Source organism: Protopterus annectens, chromosome 2.part0, assembly GCF_019279795.1.
Source record: "Protopterus annectens isolate FY-2018-M chromosome 2.part0, PAN1.0, whole genome shotgun sequence".
In the NCBI taxonomy this organism is placed as follows: domain Eukaryota; kingdom Metazoa; phylum Chordata; order Ceratodontiformes; family Protopteridae; genus Protopterus; species Protopterus annectens.
In genome coordinates this window covers 1381117306-1381138487 of record NC_056728.1, presented here as the reverse complement: position 1 = coordinate 1381138487, position 21182 = coordinate 1381117306, and the positions used below count along the sequence as shown (strand labels likewise).

At 39.3% G+C, this 21182-nt stretch overlaps 1 protein-coding gene across 31 annotated transcripts in view; it reads right to left on the bottom strand.

Moving 5' to 3' along the window:
- Positions 1–21182, bottom strand: part of ANK2 (ankyrin 2) — a 3034032-nt gene that overhangs the window by 788158 nt on the left and 2224692 nt on the right. For all 31 annotated transcript variants that reach the window (XM_044061567.1, XM_044061562.1, XM_044061555.1 and 28 more), the window contains one exon: positions 21001–21073. In XM_044061567.1, the coding sequence (XP_043917502.1) occupies positions 21001–21073 (73 nt within the window). The remainder of the gene's footprint in view (positions 1–21000; positions 21074–21182) is intronic.

Genomic DNA, 21182 nt, shown 5'->3' with positions numbered 1-21182 from the left:
GTTGCACAATATGTTTAAGGTGTTTATGATGAATGTGTTAAAAGAAGGTATGCACAGCATTAAAGGGAAATAGGTGACTGAATTGCTGGTGTTTATAAATTGATATTTAATGTCATTGAAAAAAGGGAAAGTGACGGCTAGAGTTGTGACTTATGATATAATGAAAGTGTTTGATAATGTCAGTAATAGACAATTGTGGAAATTTTTGATGGTCTACTGGGTGAATGAAAATGCAGCATCTCTGTTGAAGAAGGTTTATGAAAATATATGGGTTCTAGTAAATGTCTGGGTTGGAAGGAGGATTAAGATGGAGAAGGGAGTGAGACAACGTTGTTCAGTGGGTGGTGTGTTTGTTTTGGTAATGACTGTGGTAATGAGGCAGGTGAATGAGGAAGATGGATATGGTAAGGTTGCCTTTGATGTTAAAGAACAGATTATAGAGAAAGAGATGTTGAAAGTGGTGGAGAAGGTTTTACAAAAAAGTGTGACTGGTGTTATTTAAAGAGTCATGCAATGATTACAATGGTCCATTTATATACTTTACAAAAATTGTACTTAGGTTTTTGGAATGGGGGGGGTCATTGTTTATAGGCAGTGACTAGAAAAAACTGAGGGAAGTAAGATACGAAAATCAAGGCTGGACAGATTTTAAACTGCCTTAGCAGAGAAGAAGGTTTATGTAACATATTTTGGAGGAAGTTTATACTTTTCCATAGAAAAGGAAATGGAGTTAGTAGAGTGAGTTCTTGTGTAATATGGAGTTCCAGGCTGAACCTTGTAAAAAGGAGGGTCCTGTAGAGTAAGAAAGACAAGAGTGATTTGGGGTTGAATAACCCAAATGTACATTTGGCCTCATTACATATGCTTTGGGTTTTAAAGAGACAAAGAGGGGAGAAACTTTGTTGAGCCATTTGTTATGGTTAAGTTGGGAAATGATAGGCACATGGAAAAGGAAGTTAGAGATCACGGAGTGGGAATGCAGGGATATTATAAAAAGGATGTATTATAGAAAGTGGAAAGAGAGAGAGACAGAATCTTAGTGAAAAGAAAACAGTAGTACGAAAATGTTACGCAGAAGATTTTAATATAGACCTGCAGGGGAATTTATCAGAACAAACAAACAGACCTAAATGGGAAAGGAGAGAGGGAGAGGTTAGCAAACAAAGGTAAAGGGTACAAACATTTCTTATGAAGGGTTTTACTAAATACATTACCTTTAAATGGGGCATTAAATACAAACAAAAGAAGAAAGGGAGTTTAATGTAATGTGTGTGATGTGGAGGAGGAGACCATGGGATATTTTTTCATGCACTGCGCTAAGGCAAAGAATTTTTGGAATAATGATGGAAATAAATATGGAAAAAGGAAGGCATCATTAGGGTCACTGTGCAAGTGCTTTTATACAGAAAATCCGATATTCAAGAAACAACAGATAACAGAGAAGGTGGAATAGTTTTCAACTGTATGACTTACTTGGAAAGCTAGATTTAATGAATTGTATAAAAATATGAATTCCCATGTTACTGTAACAAAGATAAAGTTCTGGTCATGGAAGGAGGAGGGTAAATTGGGTTTTATTATGCATTTGAATACATTTTATTGAAAGTTATTGTATTTCTTTTTAGATGTAAATATGTTTTAAATAAGTACCCCCTACTCTTTTGGTTAAGTACTTTGGACTCTTTTACAACCACCTCAGCTACCACCAACTCGGGTAAATGAGAGTTCTGTTTAACATCCCATCCTATTCAAACTTGTGAATATTTCACTAGCTTGCCTACCAATTTAACAAAGATCAGAGGCTCTAAGAATGTTGTAAACATGAAGTCTGAGTTGAATAAAATGCATTTTTATGTTATCCATAATAAAAAAATCTAAATACCTATTTTTACATTAGTATCCATCAAATGTAGACTGTCTTTTCTAATAAACTCCAAAAAATCAAGCAAGATGTAGAATGAAAAACTCAAGCCAACAGTATGGACTTAATAAGCTATGTTACACTTGTCTGTTTCACATATATCCAACTGACTTTGTTTATGAGAAGTTCCAAAAGCAAGGGGATGTATTTTAAAGAACCAAAAGGAATTAAAATGATAGATCCATAAAGAATCAATAACTAGTATTGCAAGAAAACAACACATTGGCCACCTGGAGGCCACTTGGAAAGTTAGATTCAGTAAAAGGCTTTAGGGGAATCATGCTTTGGTTGTGATACATCAGCAAGTAGGCTACAAATGTAAGGAGAGTATAAACAGACGGGCAAAAAGACTGCTGTTTGTATGAGAGTGGCTAAAAAAGTCTGCTGCCTTCCTCCTATCAGTTAAATTGAAGAAGGAGAGCAACTTCTACAAGGATAAATATTCTCTGAAATCAGTGCAGTTAGTTTACATTTTATTTTAAAATGAGAAGTGCCTTTAAACTGCAAAAGCTGATGTAAACAAAATCTTCAGATGGAGAAAGTCTTGATGACTGAAGAAGCCTTGACAGAAGCATTTTTCTTAGTGAAAATGTTTTTATGATGAAGTTTTTTAGATGAAAATCATGCATTTTCCCTGGAGAGGCCCTTATGTGGCTGGCAGTGTTTCATTAAGAACCTAGGAAATGCAAAAAAAAACTTTCTCCAGACTGAAGACATCCATAAATTATCCCAGGAGAAAAAAACAGGCCTGACTATGTTACCTTTGTGTAAACTCATCTATGGGTTGAATTTGGTATCACCACACAACTGAAGCGCATACAGCTCTGCTTTCCTTACTGGTGCAGAAGGCAAGGCACAGATTACCCCTACAGAATCTATAGGACAACAAATATAAGGACAAGGCCTCTAGCCTCTCTTGGTATCTCAGGTCCTTTAGGCCCATACTTGTTTTTCTGGAACTTTGTGGTCTCTGCAACTGCTTGATTTGTTTAGTAAGATACATTCCAAAGGAGGCACTGTATTTAATGATGGGCCTGATCAGCAGAAAATATGTAGTAGTAAGGACTTCTTTGGATACAGAGGAAATACCTTTTGCAATCTGCTGTGCCATCATGTTGCAAAAGTTCACCAGTGTTGCAACATGATGATCAAAGGAGAGGGGATCATCTATCCTTGTTCCAAGGTCTCTCACAACATCTTCATTTTGAAGTGGGGCATTTTTATACTAGATTCTAAGTGAAGGGTTTGTTTACCAAAAGCAAAAATACTGCATTGTTTATCATTTAGTTTTATCCTACTTTTAGAGCACCGGTTATTAACATGTGTAAGTTCACTTTGTAACTTCTGCATATGAGGAGAGAATTTGACTATTTCACCCACAATAATCTGCACACTTGGTTAACCAGAGTTCCCTATTTTTGATTAGGAAATCAGAATAGTATATGCTAAATAGCAGAGATCCTTGCATGGATCCCTGTGTTACCCCATGGGTAACCTTCATTTTCTCTGAGGACACACCTGCCACTCTCACAGTGTGTATTCTGTTTCTCAGCCAAATAGCTATTCATCTGACTACCTAGGGTTCAACTGGTAGCTTATTTACCTTGTTGACAATACTGGCAAGTGGCATGCTATCAAATGTCTTGGTGAGGTCAATGTAGCTGAATGGACAGCATAACTACTCTCCACAGTTTACATTACCCTCTCAAACACTTCACCACATTCAATAGACAGGATCTACCCTTAACTAAGTCAAAACATTATTATAATAACATTTCTTATACAGCAGTTTATCAGGTTTGCTATTACTTATTCCATAGCCTTGCAACTGAGATTAGTCAGACTGATGGGTCTGGCATTTATGGGATCCATGGTGGGGCTGCCCTTCTAAAGTGGTATCACAACTGCATGGAATAGCTCAGCTTCAACAGTTGTAAGAATGGGTCCAACAGCTTTATCAGTGATTGTTTAACAGCTTCTATACACAGCCTGCATTCCTCAACCAAAATGTAGTCACTTTCTGTGTACAATTCTAATGTTTGACTGTGATGGAAGTGAAAGAAATAATGGTTATAGCAATGTATTTAACATTTTGCTGTCAGGGAGTAATATTTCCCTGTTCTTGCAATTACTGTCTGAGACTGATCATGAAACTCCATTTGCTTTCACACACAGTCTGCCTCTCCACTTCTCACTCCTGAATCTGCCACTTACATTTTAGATTGTCATCAGTGTAACAGAAAGAACAGCCAAATTAGTATATTTCAACTTGTTTCCCTCATACAAATGCAATACCATTCATAGGCTAGTTATTCTAATGATTACATGAATGATCAAGTAAGGTCCCTTTGCATTCATAAACAGCTTGCTTTATCACCGTGCCACAGTAACAATTATGACATCCTGTCTGTTTGCTGCTTGGATGATTGCTGTATTAAAAATGTAAGCAATAATGGCTATAACAAGAAATTTCAACCTGCTGCTGTTAGATACATTTTCCTCACCCAAAAAAAAAAACAAAAAAAAACAAAAAGAGAACTTAACAGCAATTAAGTAATATCATTTTGCTTTCACACCATTTTTCTTCCTTCTTTCCATTTTGACATTTGACCCCTCCATCATGGATCTTTTGTCTGTAATCAGACTGAAAAAATTGTCCAGAGTAATGTAATTAAACTTGCAATTACCAGACACAATTATACTCTCCATCATTATTGTAATAAAGAGGTAAATAATATTTACATAGATGATTGCTGTTGTGGGCAGTATATACTGTTAACAGATTACTTTGATTGCCAGGCGCAACGCATATTCTCTTCAAAAGTCCCCATTTGTATCAATAAATCAACTGGTGAGTGCAAATATGAGACCTGAAATTTAGGACTCACCAAGTCAAACCAAACTGCATAACATCAGACTTATGTATATGATTTAAAGAAATGGAAGGAACATGTAAAATATTGTACATTTGGTCTGGCATTACATCCAATAATTTAAAAGCACACTCCCTGATTTTGTACATTATCTTCTTATATTTCCCAGAATTACATTTTTTTACTTACTTTGGAATTGCCATTTACCAGTGCTGAGTGAGTTGTTTTTACATCAGATAGGAATTACAACAAGTCATGGAAAATATAATCTTAATGCTTCCTTTCTGTCTATTCTCTACTGGTTTTTACTGTTGTTTTATTTTATGGCAGTAACTTTTACTTAAAATGAAGCTACCAGAAAGCATCTTAGGGACAAATACTAAAGATGAAACAAACTGATTCTACTCTGTTACAACCTTTCTACCAACATTTCAACTCAAGGAATAGCAACAAAAAATGTAAATATTGTAAGCAGACCAGACTTGAACTGGAAACAATACAGGCTTCTGAGTTTTTGTCTGCTTTGCTCTGGTAACCCCAGCTGTATGCATTCTGTTTTTAGTGGCAACATAGGAGTGTTAAGTCATTACAGCACTGGTAGCATACACAGAAAGGAAAGTCACACACTATAGAAATATAAAGCAATGATACTACAAACCAGAAATATTTACCTATGCTAGTCATTACATAAATAATCAATATATTCATAAACTGCATGTAACACCCTTGTGTGACAGATACAGACCTTCTGGGCAGAACCTTATTCAGCTAAGAACCAATGCCCTGGTCAATGACACTGATTTAGAGTTCTTAAAAATAAAATTCCATTTTCATGCAATGAAATCTGAGGATTATACCTATAATTTTTAAGAGCAAATTCCAGTCATAGGTTCATAGGTTGGTACTAGGCTATCAACCCTAGGGCCTATGCAAGCCTAGCCATAACAATTCCCTGGCTATTTCTTCCCACAATATTTACTTCTCTGGGCCCCTGTCTAGCAGGGCAACTGACATGATCCCCGGGGTGAATTTCCTATCTCCCATCCAATCATCAAGGTTTCTTTTGAAGAGGGCCAATGAGGTGCTCTGCTTGACATGTATGGGCAGTCTATTCCAGAGTATGGGAAGTCTCTGGGTCATTGCCATCATTCCATAATAATGATTTAGTGCATCTATACATTTGCATATTAAAACCAGGCATGAAGCACAGAATACACAATAAGCAAAGTGACAGTACAATAAGTAGCAAACTTAAAAACAATTACATGTTACAGGGAAGGAGTGCTCTGGCCAAAAATGCCAATTTCCATGCAAATCTTACATATTTTTTCAATACTCAGATAGTTCAGGTTTGAGATTCACCAGTATTTCCACAGGAAAATGGAAAATCAGTGTCCCTAACTCTTGATTTCCACACTAATTTTTCAGACTTGCACTAAAATATAGGGTAGCGAATACCCTAGTGTCACAGATATGATGTAAGCTGAGCCTTTTACCCAATTCTAAAAATAATATGCACCATTTGCACATTAAAATGAATCGAGAGTGTAAGAAACATACGTTGCATTTGTGAAGGGCCTGTGCACTATAAATTGCAGGGAAATGGTCAGCATATAAGACAGAGAGAATTAGGCAGTAATGCTTTTGAAGCAATGTATTGCTGTGCACCAGGAAAGTAAATGATATATAGGAGATATGTAAATGAGCAAAAGAGCATGAATAAAATTGCTATCATCATCATCAGCCCCCCCCTTTTCCCATTTTTCTACATGGGGTCGGGGTACCATGTCAACCGTCGCCAACTCTCTCGATTCAGTGCCACACTCCTGCCTTCTTCAACACTCATGCCTGACTGTCACAGATCTACTTTCACACAATCCATCCACCTCTTTGCTGGATGTACTCGCTTCAGCTTACCTTCTTCCTGTCTGTCCCAAATCTTCCTCACCAGATTGTCTTCTGCTTTTCTACACATGTGCCCAAACCACCATAATCTGTTCTCTTTGATCTTTTCTGCAATCAGAGCTACTTTGGCTTCTGCTCTTATGTCCTAATTTCTTCATTTTCCCACAGTGTGCATCCTATCACCTTTCTCAGGCACTTCATTTCCATCATCTCTAGCTTCTTCAACTGTTCTGCCTTTACTGCCCAGGTTTCTGTACCATACAGTAGTACTGGTCGCACCACTGTCTTATACACCTTACCTTTCCGGTTCTTTGGCATTCTTCTGTCATAGACTACACCTGATAATCTATGCCAGTTGGCTTTGACCTATTCATTCAGACTACCCTTCTCCTCAATCACCCCTCTCAGATAATTGAAGCTGTTTACCTGTTCCACTATCTTCACCTCTATCTCTATTCTCAGCTTCTTCTGGCTTCCCCAATTTGCTGACATTACCACCATCTTATCTGTGCTTACTTTCATCCCATGTGTCTTGAGTTTTGCATTCCATTCTCCTGTCCTTTGCTGAAGTTCTAGCTCAGAGTCTGCCTGTACTGCCACATTGTCTGTATACAGCCCTTTGTTGATCTGTCCCCTCCAACTTGTTTGCTAATGTAGTCCATCACCAGTATGAACAGCAGTGGGCTCAGAGCTGAACTCTGGTGTACACCCTCTCCCACAGGGAACCCCTCTGTGAGGCCAAACACTTTTTGTAATTGAGTCACTGGTTCCTTGTACATAGCCTGCACTAATTCTACCAATGTTTCTGGGACTTCAAACCACCTCAGCACTGCCCAGATCAGCTTTTTTGGGACCTTGTCATATGCTTTCTCCAAGTCTAGGAATGCCCAGTTAAACTCTCTCCTTATCTCCAGCTTCTTCTCAAGTATCTGTCTCAGTGCAAACATCTGGTTAGTTGTGCTGCATCCTGATCTGAATCCAAACTGCTCATCTCCCATCTTACATTCTACTATCTGTGCATCCATTTATCAATCACCCTCTCCAGAACTTTCATACAATTTGGTAGGAGTTTGATGCCTCTGTACTGCCCACAGTTGTGGATGTCCCCTTTGTTCTTGTACACTGATACAAGTATGCTTATTTTCCAGTCATCTGGGATATGCCTTTCTCTCCACACTGCTATTAATACCTTCAGGAGCCATTTCTCACCTATGTCACCCAGCATCTTTATCATATTTCCTGTGGCCTCATCTAAGCCTGCTGCGTTCATCTTCTTTAGTGCTGTTCTTACTTCTTCTAGGGTGGGCTCCTCTCCTCTTCTTCTCTCATCATAATCTGTTTCTGGGACAGTACAGCTTCTGTGGGGTTTACTTCATTCATAAGCTACTGGAAATAATCCTTCCATCTGCCTTTGATGTCCTGTGGACTGGTAAGCAGGTTGTTGCTGGCATCCTTTATGAAGGGTTCCTAACTATCTTCTTTATCTTTCTGTCTTTGCCTTGCAACCTGATATAGTTTCTTTTTGCCCCTTATGGAGTCATTTTCCAGAAGTTGGTACAGTGCCTTTGATGCCCTATTCTTTGCTATTATAGGTTCATAGGTTTATACTAGGCTATCTGCCCTAAGGCATTTATAAGCCTAGCCCAAATTTTTGTGGCTTACGCCACCCCTTATATGAAAAAATACTGTGCCCATTAGTTTGTTGTGCCTCTGTCCAGCAGTGACATAGATATGATTCCCGGGGTAAACCTACGATCTCCCATCCACAGGTCTAGATTTCTCTTGAACAGAGTCAGCGAGGTGCTCTGCCTCACATGGACCGGGATTTTATTCCACAGCATAGGGAGTCTCTGAGTGATAAATCTATCCCTCCAGCACGTCCTATTTATAGCCATGCTAAGGTTTAAGTCGCTTGCTCTAGTGGTTTTGGTGGATTTGGATTTTTTGAGGTGGAGCATGTCCATCAATTCCGGGTTGGACATGGCCTTGTATGTCAGGCACATGTCACCTCTGAGCAGACGGTATACGACTGAATAGAGCTGGAGTTTCTTCAATCTGGCAGCATATGACAGATTTTGGAGTCCTTTATCCTTTTGGTGAGGAACTTTTGGGGTCTCTCCAATTGCTGCAGATGTTGGGTGAGATACATCCCGAATGGGGCATTGTACTCGATCATTGGTCTGATAAGTGAAGAGTACAGGGGAACAATGACCTCACTAGATCTGGATGTGAATCCTTCATGATCAGGTGGGCAATGTAGAAGGTCTTTCTAACCACTTTAGCAATGTGAGTGTCATAAGAAAGGCCACTGTCAACCTGGGTCCCCAGGTCCCTGATAACCTCTTCTGTGCTTAGTGGATTGCCACCTATATGGTAGCTTGGGGTTACCTTGTTTTTCCGAAGGGTATGACTATACACTTTTTGGCGTTTAACTTCAGGCCATGGCTCTGGCACCAGCTATCTGTTTCCGTGAGTCCCTTCTGAAGGATATCCATGTCCGATGCACTTTCCACTATGGCGCCCAGTTTGCAGTCGTCTGCAAACTTTGCCAGCCAAAGTCCTCCCATGTTGGCCTGTACTTCTGAGAAGTAGATGCCAAACAATAGCCAAGGACCGAGCCCTGTGGGACACCACTTGTGACCGGCTTGGAGTCTGACACAGCGCCAGCAACTCTAACCCTGTGGGTTCTGTCCTTAAGCCAGTTTGCAACCCATCTTGTGACATATGGGTTTACATTTAAGCTGGTAAGTTTTTCTACAATACCCGAGTGGGGTATTGTGTCGAAAGCCTTTGCAAGGTCAAGGTAGGCTGTATGGACTGCCTTTCCCTCATCAATGGCCTTGGTGACTGTTTCGAAGAAGTCGACCAAGTTCAAAAGGCATACAACTTCTTTCTTAGCTTCTTTGTTAGCCAACCAGTGGTCCTTCCTAGCCTCGTCAGATTTTTCTATCTCCCACTTCTTCCTGCACTCCTTCTTTCTTTTGATGACTTCCTGGACTTCTGCATTCCACCACCAGCTTCCCTTATGTACCTTATATCCATACCTGGCTCGGCCATATATCTTTTCTGTAGTCCTAACACATGCTGTTTTAGGCACTGCCACTCTTCTTCAACTCCACCTATTTCTTCCTCTTCTTGGGGTGCTTGAGCCTTGAGTAATACCTTGAACTACTGTACTTTCTCTCCAGGCAACTTCCAGGTTTTCAGTCTGGTCTCTGTTGACCTTAGAGCCTTCTCTGACCACTGCTTGCAGCTGATTGTGGCAACAAGTGGTTTATGCTGGGGGACGACTGTTTCACTGGCGATGACTTTGCAACCATGGATTCTACTCCAGTGCCTTTTCCTTACTAGGACGTCTACCTGAGTTGCATGTTGGCTACTCTTGTATGTGATCTTGTGACTGTCTCTCTTTCTGAACCATGTGTTGGCTACTATCAAGCCATTTGCCAGACAGAAGTCTAGAATGGCTTCTCCTTATTTATTCCTGTTGCCCCACCCATGTGGAACAATGCAGTCCTCATATCCTGTTCTGTCTGTCCCGATATGTGCATTCAAGTCACCCATTATTAACACCAATTCATGTTGTCCTGCTTTATCTAGTAGGTCCTGCAGCTGCTGTTTAAATGCAGTCTTTTCCTCACTATCACAACCCTGCTGTGGTACATAGGTTGAGGTTATGAATACTGCCCTATCATTACACTGGAATCTGAATGCCATGAGTCTGTCATTAATTCTGATGATATGACTCACTGCTTCTGAAGCCTCTCTCTCACAGCAATTCCTACACCATTTCTAGCCTGTCCCCTACCTGAGTAGTAGAGTCTGGATCCCAAGCCAAGTGGCTTTGTTGCACTGCCCTTCCATCTCATCTCTTGGATACATAGTATGTCCAGCCTCCTCCATATCATCATGTCATCCACTTCCAAGCTGCATCCTGTCAGTGAACCTACATTAAGCGTAGCAATTCTCTGTTTATGTTTGGCAGGTTGGTTGGTTTTACATCCAGCTTTCACTCAACAGAGCTATCCCAGGTAACCCAGGCTGGGCAACTAGACACCAGCCAGCCAGTAGCTTATTGACCCAGGGCTGCTGGGTTTTAAGGTGGGCACACACTGGCCAATAGGTGCACATATACACCTCCCACCATTAGTAAGAGTCCCTGGCGTGGGTCAGAGTAGGCCGGGTCCTCAACCCAGTTATCACTGGTAACTACCCATGCCCATGTTTGGCGACATTAGTCAGCATGACCAAATCACCTAGAACCATATTTTACACTGTTGAGTGGCTAGCCCTGCCACAGCACGCAGTCTGTGATCTGTGTTCTTCTATGTTGAGGATAGTGTGCGCCACAGTAGATGCCTAAAGTGGTTGATCTGTGCAACTCTTCCCCACTATAGGGCACCATGTAGAGTCTCTGCTGCCCACAGCTCCATTCATTGGTGAGTTTGAAATGGAAACACTCAGCATGTTTTTCAGACATGGGAGAAACCCGATGGAGACAAAGGGAGAACATGCAAACTCCAAACAGGCATTGGTCAGAGGTCAGGATCGAGCCTCGTATCTTGTACATCGAGGCGAAAACCTTAACCATTAAGCCATCTAAATAAAATTGCTACCCTGATTCAAATCAAAGGGTGTCCACATACACATTGATTTTATTGAGTCTACAATGCAGAGTCAGTCCATGGACCATAATCACTTCTATAATACTCACCATCACATGCCACCTCCTGCCTCCAGAAGGGCAAAACACGTTCTAACTAGGATGAATTTATGGGTATGTATCCATTCATTAAGGTCTATCTAAAAGAAAGCATTGTTCTCTCCCATTTTATATGTAATGGAAGATTATTCCTGAGATGGGGAAGCACTGAGTAATAAATCTATTCCTCCAGTGTGCCATGTTTTATTTGTTGATGGAGGTTCAAGTCTTACGTCAGAGTGTTCTACATCTAGGAGTATAGATCAAGGAGGGCTGGGTCCTTAAAAGCGCAGAGTACTACACTATGAAGGAGTCAGTAACAGACAGAGTATAGGGACACAGCTTCAAGACTGTCATTTTTGTGGACAGTCTTCAGTCCGGTGATTTGATCTTTTTTTTTTTTTGTAGTTAGGAGCTTTTCAAATATTTCTGTCTGCATGATATGTTTGAAAAACGCAAAACAAAAGGGCTTCATTGTGTCAGATTATAGAGAAATGTAAACTTCATTTGACCTGGATGAGAGATCTTTAGATATTAACTGCATGAGATAGAAATGTTTCTTCACTATTGATTCTATGTGGTCGAAAAAGAGAAAGAGAGAGAGAGAGAGTGTGTGTGTGTGTGTGTGTGTGTGTGTGTGTGTGTGTGTGTGTGTGTGTGTGTGTGTGTGTGTGTGTGTGTAACAATGTCTGAGTTTGTGGAATAATTGTTTTGGTTTAAATAAGTATTTGATCATCTGTTTTGACAGAATGTGTTTTTGATATGTTTTCTTTGGTTATTCTTGATTGATGGTTTTGTTTTTCACTGTGTGGAGTTTGCATGTTCTCCTCATTTCTGCATGGGTTTTTCTTCACATACTCTGGTTTCATCCTGGCTCCAGAAAAACATGATGGTTGACTGGTCACAGTAATCTGTCCACATATTCTAATGTGTTTTATTTATTCTGTGGCCCAGGTCATGGTTGAAATCTATTCCTCCAGTGCGAATCTCATTAGAAAAAAAAATGTCTGGACACACACACGCACACACACACATATATATATATATATATATATATATATATATATATATATATATATGTAGACACACGTACATACACATGCATGTATATTTGTGTGTGCAGTAGCACAGTTAGAGACGGGGGCAGCAGTTCTAGATGCAAAGTGTTAAGGAATGAGATTGGCTGATTCCGATCACTTTTAATGCATACCACTATTTGCAGTCAAGAAAATATATATTTTTTCCTTCTTAACTAAACATCCTAGTGCCCCATGTGTTGTATAAACTGTAGCAATTACTTGCTATAAATATAGCAAGCAGTTGCTACAGTTTAAAAGAAGAAAACATTACTTTTCCTTTGCTTTTAATGTCTCAAATTTTTCTTTTTCATGTCAGGCAAGAGAATTTTAGTTTTAGTTTTTACTTGGAGGGAAGCCAGATCATCAAGAAATGGTAACACGTGTGTGTGTGTGTGTGTGTGTGTGTGTGTGTGTGTGTGTGTGTGTGTGTGTGTGTGTGTGTGTGTGTGTGTGTGTGTGTGTGTGTGTGTGTGTGTGTGTGTGTGTGTGTGTGTGTGTGTGTGTGTGTGTGTATACAGATACAGATGCATGTCTTCAAGAGTTTATGCTTAATCACTGAAAAAAAACCCCATCAAACAAGAATAATCAATGAAAACATACCAAAAACACATTCTGTCAAAAACAGATCATCAAATACTTAACAGCATTATTCTACAAATCACATCCTTAATCACCCATAGAAAATCACAGATACAGCCATCAAAGCCATCAAAAAAAATCCTTCTTTGTACACAGTATTGCATAACCATTACTGTTACAACTCAAGTTAAAATATTTTTGCCAATTTTCTTGATGTTTTATGTTTTCTCAACTGCTACTTAACCTACCAAAAAGGATGTAAAACACCTTCACTACTTTCTCACATTGCAGCAGTTGAAATAAACTTACATTGCTTTAGAGCAAGCCAAATTATTGTCACCAGCACTAAAAAAATACATCAAAACAAGCAAGGTGGGGGGGGGGCTTTGCTTCCCACACTCCCTGTTTTGGGTGGCTTTCCTCCATTCCTCCTTTATATACACTGATATCACAATCATACAACAATGAGCAAAATTAATCAAACATTTAAATGCTCTGGCTGACCAAACAAAAGTCAATTAGACCACAAAAGCAGCATAAAGGAAAATCAATTAAGTAAACACATAACATAACTTTAACCAAAGAAAACTTCAGTACACATATCATAGTCTTTCTGTATTCATTGAATTTCTTATCTTATAATTGCTTATGTAACAGAATAGTAAGACAATAGGAAACCAGGTGTATGTTAAATGTAGCTGTAATATCCAAACTGTAGAGCTACAAATAAAAATGAACAAATTCCAACATAGTGTTGTCTCAGAGTAATGTCTTTACTGTAAGGTACAGCCTTTGCAGGTTTTATAAAAGTGACAGGGCTGGGGGGGGGGGGGGGGTAAGTGAGGTGGTGTAAGGAGGAAAATCCCCTCCACACACAAAATAATAGAAAGATGTTTTACAATTCATTGTTACACTGACAGCGTAACCAGATTTTAAAACTGTTGAAAGCCAGTAAAACAGTTCAAGCTCTCACATTTTTTTACTTTTTCTTAACTTGTACTACATGGAGGAGATAAAGCCACGTAGACTACAGAAAATTATATCGTGTCTCACTGCTATGTGTTCTCGACATGGATGGCTAGATTCGCCACTCGAGGTATTTCTTGGCATCCTGTCTATGACTGGAGACCTGATTATAATCCTCAATTATGAATTTCGGTGATTTGAGAAAGTATCTGCACAGCTTCACACTTTTCAGGAACCCTTTGCAGGTTATCAGTACTGACGACTGTCTGTGACTTGCAAAAGTTATTAAGAAGTTGAAAGGCTCTTCTAATTAAATCAGACTGTTGTTAGGATACAGAATCCATGCTAATGAATGTTGGACCTAAGACCAAGACTTGGTGAACTGCTGAACTCTTTCAAATGATCCATTCACTTCCTCAAAGGTGCAAGTTCAAGTGGTACCTAGGGGCCAGGTGAATTGTAAGTAAAGAGAAATTGGAAAAGAGCACTCCTAGGGACTGCTTACTGTCACATATAAAATCAAGTACTTAAAAATGACAGGAGTACAGTGTGTACAATATAAAGAAGGTTGGGTCCTTAGAGATCTCAGATTTTACTACTGACAAATGTTTAACATCTTCCTGGTGACTCAAGATAAACTTATAGACTTTTAAAACAGGTCTGACAGTTTTTTTAAATATCTCCTACATTCATTCCTTAGATGACAACAATCTGCTACCTACTATTCATGATAGAAATAGAAGAGTTCCACAGAATGGTGGATGCATTAATAACGACTTGTTAAGTCTTTTGGCATTTCCTGGTTAGGGGTCGTCACAGAGGATCACCGGTCTGCAAACTGATTGGCAGTGGTGTTTTTCTGGTATCAAGTTGCCAGCCCAGCACCCAACCTTCACAGAAGGGACACACATATACACATGTACCTACCTGCATATCTTTAAAACTCACTCAGCCACAGGGAGGACATACAGATTCTGCACAGAAGACACTCCAGCTGAGAATCGAACTGGAGAACCTCTTGTTATGAGGTGACAATGCTAACCACTGCACCACCACAGCCATCAATAAGTACTTGTTAAGTAAATAATTTCATGATGTTTTCAACCTGCATCTTTTCTGGACACTACATTACTTTTTCTAATCTGCTAACCTATATCTCTTAAAAAGAAAAAAAAAACAAAGATGCCAGAACTTGAGGCCCCCCTGACACTCCAACACTCAAACACATTCATATCTGTGCAGTTAATGAGACATGGTTTCACTCCCCCATACCAGGGTTTGGCACCTATCAAGCCTTCAGGCTCTTGGGTAACTGTGGGGGACTATTTTTAATGATCAAAAACACAACCCCCACCTCACATCATATTACCCTCAACACTAACTTAGAGCTCCTGGAGATCCAAATCACCCGGAACATATTCAATTATTACTTCACTGCTAGTTCCAGATCCCCATCAATGCTCCCTAAAGACCATGGAAATTACCTTAAATGGAATCGAGAGAATAAACATCAAAAAAATACCTTCTTGTTAGGGGACTTCAATTACTCAAGCATTGAGTGGCAAATGTACACCTCTAAAAATGGATATGGTCAGCATTTTCTACACTTTTTAATACAAATGGACTTGAGTAAATTGGAAAACAACCTGCTAAAAGGTCTGTTATTCTTGATCTGGTTCTTACTAACCTCACTCCTATCTGTACCCCATGGATTACTACTGAAACCTTGAAACTGCATTCGTCGACTGGCCTCAGTGATGAACCCAAATCTGGAAAACCACAACAGTGAACAAGCAGCATACACGAAACTGAATACATTGACTCCCACAGTTCGATGTATTTGACATACCAGGAGGATATGTCAGTCAACCAAGCTGTACACCGTCATGTACCTGGCACTCTAGAGTCAACGGCACATCAGTTTTACAATTTTGGAGGGGGGCAAGCCCCCTGCAAATTATATATACCAACTCTAAGATCACACTATAGTGGGGGAATGGGTTAATTCCCCATTCCTCACTGAACCGCGATCTCCACTCAAACTTTCAAACTCAAATACTCGAACTACACTACCCATTTGATGTGGTGTAGTCGATGCATTTGGATTCACAAAACTGCCCATTGGAAAACTGCAGTTCGACACTGTTACTCTCAATCGACTACAGTTTGCAAAAGTGATTGTAAATCGTACCCCACCATGTATCTCCACATCTCTGGTGAAATATGATCACAAATCACTTGCCTTCTCTGTCAGGATTAATGGTGACAACCCCCACACACACACACACACACACACACACACACACACACACACACATACACACACACACACACACACACACCAAATGAAACCATCTTTAGTGATTTCTCCAGGGCAAACCTGCTTCAACCTGCAGAAGGCCCACACAAAATACCCAACAATCCACTGCAGCCAGACCCATTTGAGAAGGCTACAACATTTGCCACCAATTTTACAAGCATCTAAACAGATGTATAAAAACATCTGTACCTGTTTGCCCAAAATATTATGGTAATTTCAAGAATAAACCTTTTTGGTGGAGCTTCCATAGTTATAAACTGTGTAATAAAAGAAACACAATAATGGAAATTTGTAAGAAACCCCCATCTCCCTACCTCAAGACCACAGTGAAACATGTCAGCAAGGAACCTAGGAGCACTATTAGAAAATATAAAGCAGAGTACAGACTTAATGAGCCAAAGATACCAAAGGAAACTGTTCAACAATGTTCTGATCTCATCTCTAACAAAATCACACATTCCAGTCACAGGGGTATAGTTAATATATTAGCAGACAAATTTAGTGCTAACTTTGCCAAACCTACCAGCATTGCTGTGCTTATTATCCCTGAAAATGCAGTCTCCCTTGTAATCACCTTAGAATGAGTCTTAGAACCCATATTAAAGGCTATAAATACTGTTTCTGTGGGACATACTATGATGCCTTCTCATCATCTGAGCCTATAATTAAATCTGTTCAGCCTTAACCTATCCACAGGGTTTGCCCTAATATTCGGAGAAAAGCCACTGTGATTTCCCTACATGAGGATGGGCCAGGCAATTACAGGCTCATCAGCTCTACCAGGCTTACATGCAAAGCCATGGAACATATCACAGAAAAACTCATGTATATAGATATAGGCAACTCATCTAACCTAGATCCCATTTAGTTTGGTTTTGTTATGTACAGATCCTGTTCCCTGCACTAAGTAAATGTATTTGTCTAGGTTGCAGATGCTGTGGGCAGTGGTCACTCCATGCACACTGCTTACGTTGACCTGGACAAGACTTTTGACATTATTTCCCCATGCTGGTATTATTGAAAAGTAAGACAAACTCAGTGTAAACTCCTACACTGTCTGATGAATTGCAAACTGGCCATCTAACAGATCCCATATAGTGAGAGCTAACTGTAACCTCTCTAAACATAACATTATAACTGAAGGGCTATCATAGGGATCAGTGCTATATCCTCACCTGTCTGACATTTATTTTGCAGATATCCATGCCAATATCCCTGAAGTGTAGTTGACCAAGTTTGCTGATGAGTGCAAGCTGGGCACTGTTATCCAATCATCCACTGATAATAAACTGCTGCAAAAATGGCTGGAATATGGACACCTGCTGTACTGAAAACAGTTTCAAACTAAATGCAAAAAAGTGTAGCACAGTAGCATTTGGCAAAAAAGCTGTTCCCACCTCATATGTTAAAAATTGTACTCCTCTTCAAATAAATAATGTCATAGGAGAGCTGGGTACTTATGTGGACAATTATCTCTCATTCAGTTATTATGTTTCTACCATAGTCAGGAAATCTTCTCATCTTCAAAATCCAAAGGCGCCATCTTACCACTGTATTCTTCCCTTATCAGACCCATCACTGAATGTAACTTCCTCTTTGGTAAGTAGGTATGTACAAATCCAAGTATATCTTCTTATCTTAAAATGCTGCGGTGATTATTAACCAAAGAACACAATTAAAGGCCTTAAATCATTTAGCTATGCTAATACCATTCTGCACAGCACTTATCTGCACTCCAAAATTAATTCTATTATATACTTTTAAGACTGAGTCTAGTAGCCATGTTTTTAAGTTTACAGTTATAGGACCCTCCCTGATGACTTACGTGATCACCTTATTACCTGTATAATTAAGCATAAAGCCATCAGCCCCCACCAACCCATACTCACGTAAACGGTCAATTCTAAAACACCTCCCCTTAGAGGAAGCAGTTGTATAACTTCAACAACAAATTCCTTGAGATCCTTGACTCTCATGCTCCTGTTCGCTCAATAAGAATAAAGGCAAAAACTGCGCCATGGCTTTCCAAAGAGTCCAAACTAAAAAATTACCCTTAGAAACAAAGCATGTGCATTATGGCGTACTGCAAAAGACCCCCAAAATCACATTAAATATAGGCAATCAAGGAATGAGACTAAAAAATCCATTTTACAAGACAAAACAAACTACTACTATAATCTACAGCAAATAAATCAAAAAAACCCTCAGAAATTTTGGGCAGGTTTAAATAAACTATTACATCCTGGACAAACGTCCACCCCGACCCCTGCAGCCATCATTGATAAACCACCTGAGGAAGTCACAGACAGTTTTAACCAATTCTTTATGGAGACAATCCAAGCCCTAGCTAGCCAACTATCTCCAAGCTCCCCTGGCCCTGAGGACATCACCCCTAGTAACCAACTCTCATTCAGATTCCAGCCAGTTGCCACTTCACTTATCCGTGCCTTGATCAAAAAATTAAAACCAACTACTCTCTCTGTTGATCAATTACTCCCTGCTGAGTATTCTACAAAAAGCAGCCGATGCCATTGCTTACCCCATCTCTATACTAATCAATCGAACCATACTAGAAGCCAAAAAAAGCCCTTCAATGGTTCCAGTCTTATCTGAGTGGCAGACAGCAGGCTGTCCTTTGGCAAAACAAACTATCTAACCTCCTACCCAACTCCCTTGGTGTACCCCAGGGTTCTATGCTAGGGCCCCTTCTGTTCTCCATTTTCATCAATGACCTTTATAGTGTTATCCTAAAAGTTAGCTGTATCCAATAGGCTGATGACTCCACCCTGATCTGCTCGGTCTCATCTCAGACAGAACTATGGTCAGCTACCCAGAACACCTTCAACATAATAGAAAACTGGCTTTCTGGTCGTCGTCTGATCTTAAATCCCAAAAAAACAAAACTGTTACTTTTCTCACCAGCTCATAGGTCTACTGCATTTACCTTTACCATAAAATCCAATAATGGCACTATAATCTCCCCAGACATCTCTACAAAACTATTAGGTGTTATCATAGATAACAATCTTAAATTCAACCTGCATGTTAATCAAACCATCAAAACCATCAATAAAAAACTAGGGTCACTTTACAAGATAAAAGCCTTCTTAACCACACCTGCTAGAATTGCCATAGCTTGCTCTCACCTACTTTCAACTCTTCTGTATGCATCCCCTTTACTCTCTAATTTAAACAAGTCTGTCCTCAATAAAATGTCTATCGGCTACAACCACGTTGCGAGATTTGCCACTGGTCTGCTTTATAGGACACAGCACTGTATCAATCTAAACCAGCTTGGGTGGCTAGAACTGCCCAGCTTGATCCAGTATAACCAATTAATTATGGCATATAAAATCCTTTACAATCCAGACAATACTTCTGCATTAAAAAACATTATCACCCCCTATAACAATCCCAGACCTCTTCGAGCTTCTAACATACTGCTAGTTCAGACTATCAAAACTAATAACTCAGCCGGTGACTCTCTCTTTACCAACTCTGCAGGTAGATCCTGGAACTCTCTCCCAGCTGATATTACTTTACTTACCACCCTGAGTCAATTTAAGATAAGACTCAAACAATATTTGACACTAAAATGGCTATGTCAATGTATCAAAGCAGACTAACTCTCCTCTACTATGAGTTAATAACTATAATTTAGCTTAGTTGTGTTACTTAATCTGGATTTACACCCGGGATTATCTCTAACCTTGGAATCTGTATAACTTGTTAAGTATGTAACCACTGTATATATTGTATATGTAATCTTAGCTACTTATCTTGGAGCTTTTCTCCCCGGGCCTCTGCTGAAAATGGACATGAATCCAGTCGAACTATCCCAATTAACAAATGTAAAATAAAATAAATAAATAAATAGTAGGACAGAGAAATTTGCATACAGTGTTGTGATATTCATTTCCTAGAGCTGAATAATGAGTGAACATCTCCTGGTTTGAAAAATTTTCTAGCACAATTTTAATATCTGCTGAAATAATATTGTGTTAAAACAATTATAATTTACTGCAGTATGCCTTTATACAAAGGAGAATACAACTATTTATTGTTTCACTGAGCAGCCTACAGAATGTCCTGTCACTGTTTTAAGTGTTTGAACAGTGCAATCTTTAAAGTTATTTTTATTGTTAAACGGTATCACTTCTGGATGTTAATATATATATTAAAATTGCACCACAGGAAATGAAGTTTACCATTACTAGCTTTACAAAATAATGTGTTTTGTAGTGAAAAGTGTTCCTAAAGCACGACTTGTAATCTTGCAAATATTTAAAAACTGTACACCTTTTTCAGAAACATAAAGATATAGATTTCCTTCAAGTTAGAGGCTATGTGGCTTTCAGTGCCAAGCTATGATGTATGCAATGTTATGCTTACAAAAATCTGTATAAATAATTAACATCAGATTAATGGAACAAAAAATGGTACAGGCAGCACCCAGTGAGTGCCAGAATATGCTCTGGTTCTTCCAAAGTCCTGAACTTTATATAACAAATTGGATAATGCATTCAGTTGTAGTTTCAAGCACTTTCAGTTATAAACATGCTACAGTGCAGCAAAATCAGCTTTACATTGTACCAGAATGTGACTGCCTTTTGATAAATGAAGGAGTTAACCATAGTACAACCAGAAGAGCCTACCTTCTTCATCAGACACATCAAGAACTTCAGTCATCGTTTCAGGAACATTCAACTTGTGTTTCTCTGTCACAGTCTGACCAAAAAAAAAAAAAAGAAACATGTAAAAGAGCAAGGCAGCATACTGGCTTCTCAGATGAACACATATTTGCAGTGCTTAAAGATTATGGTTATTTAAACTTTAT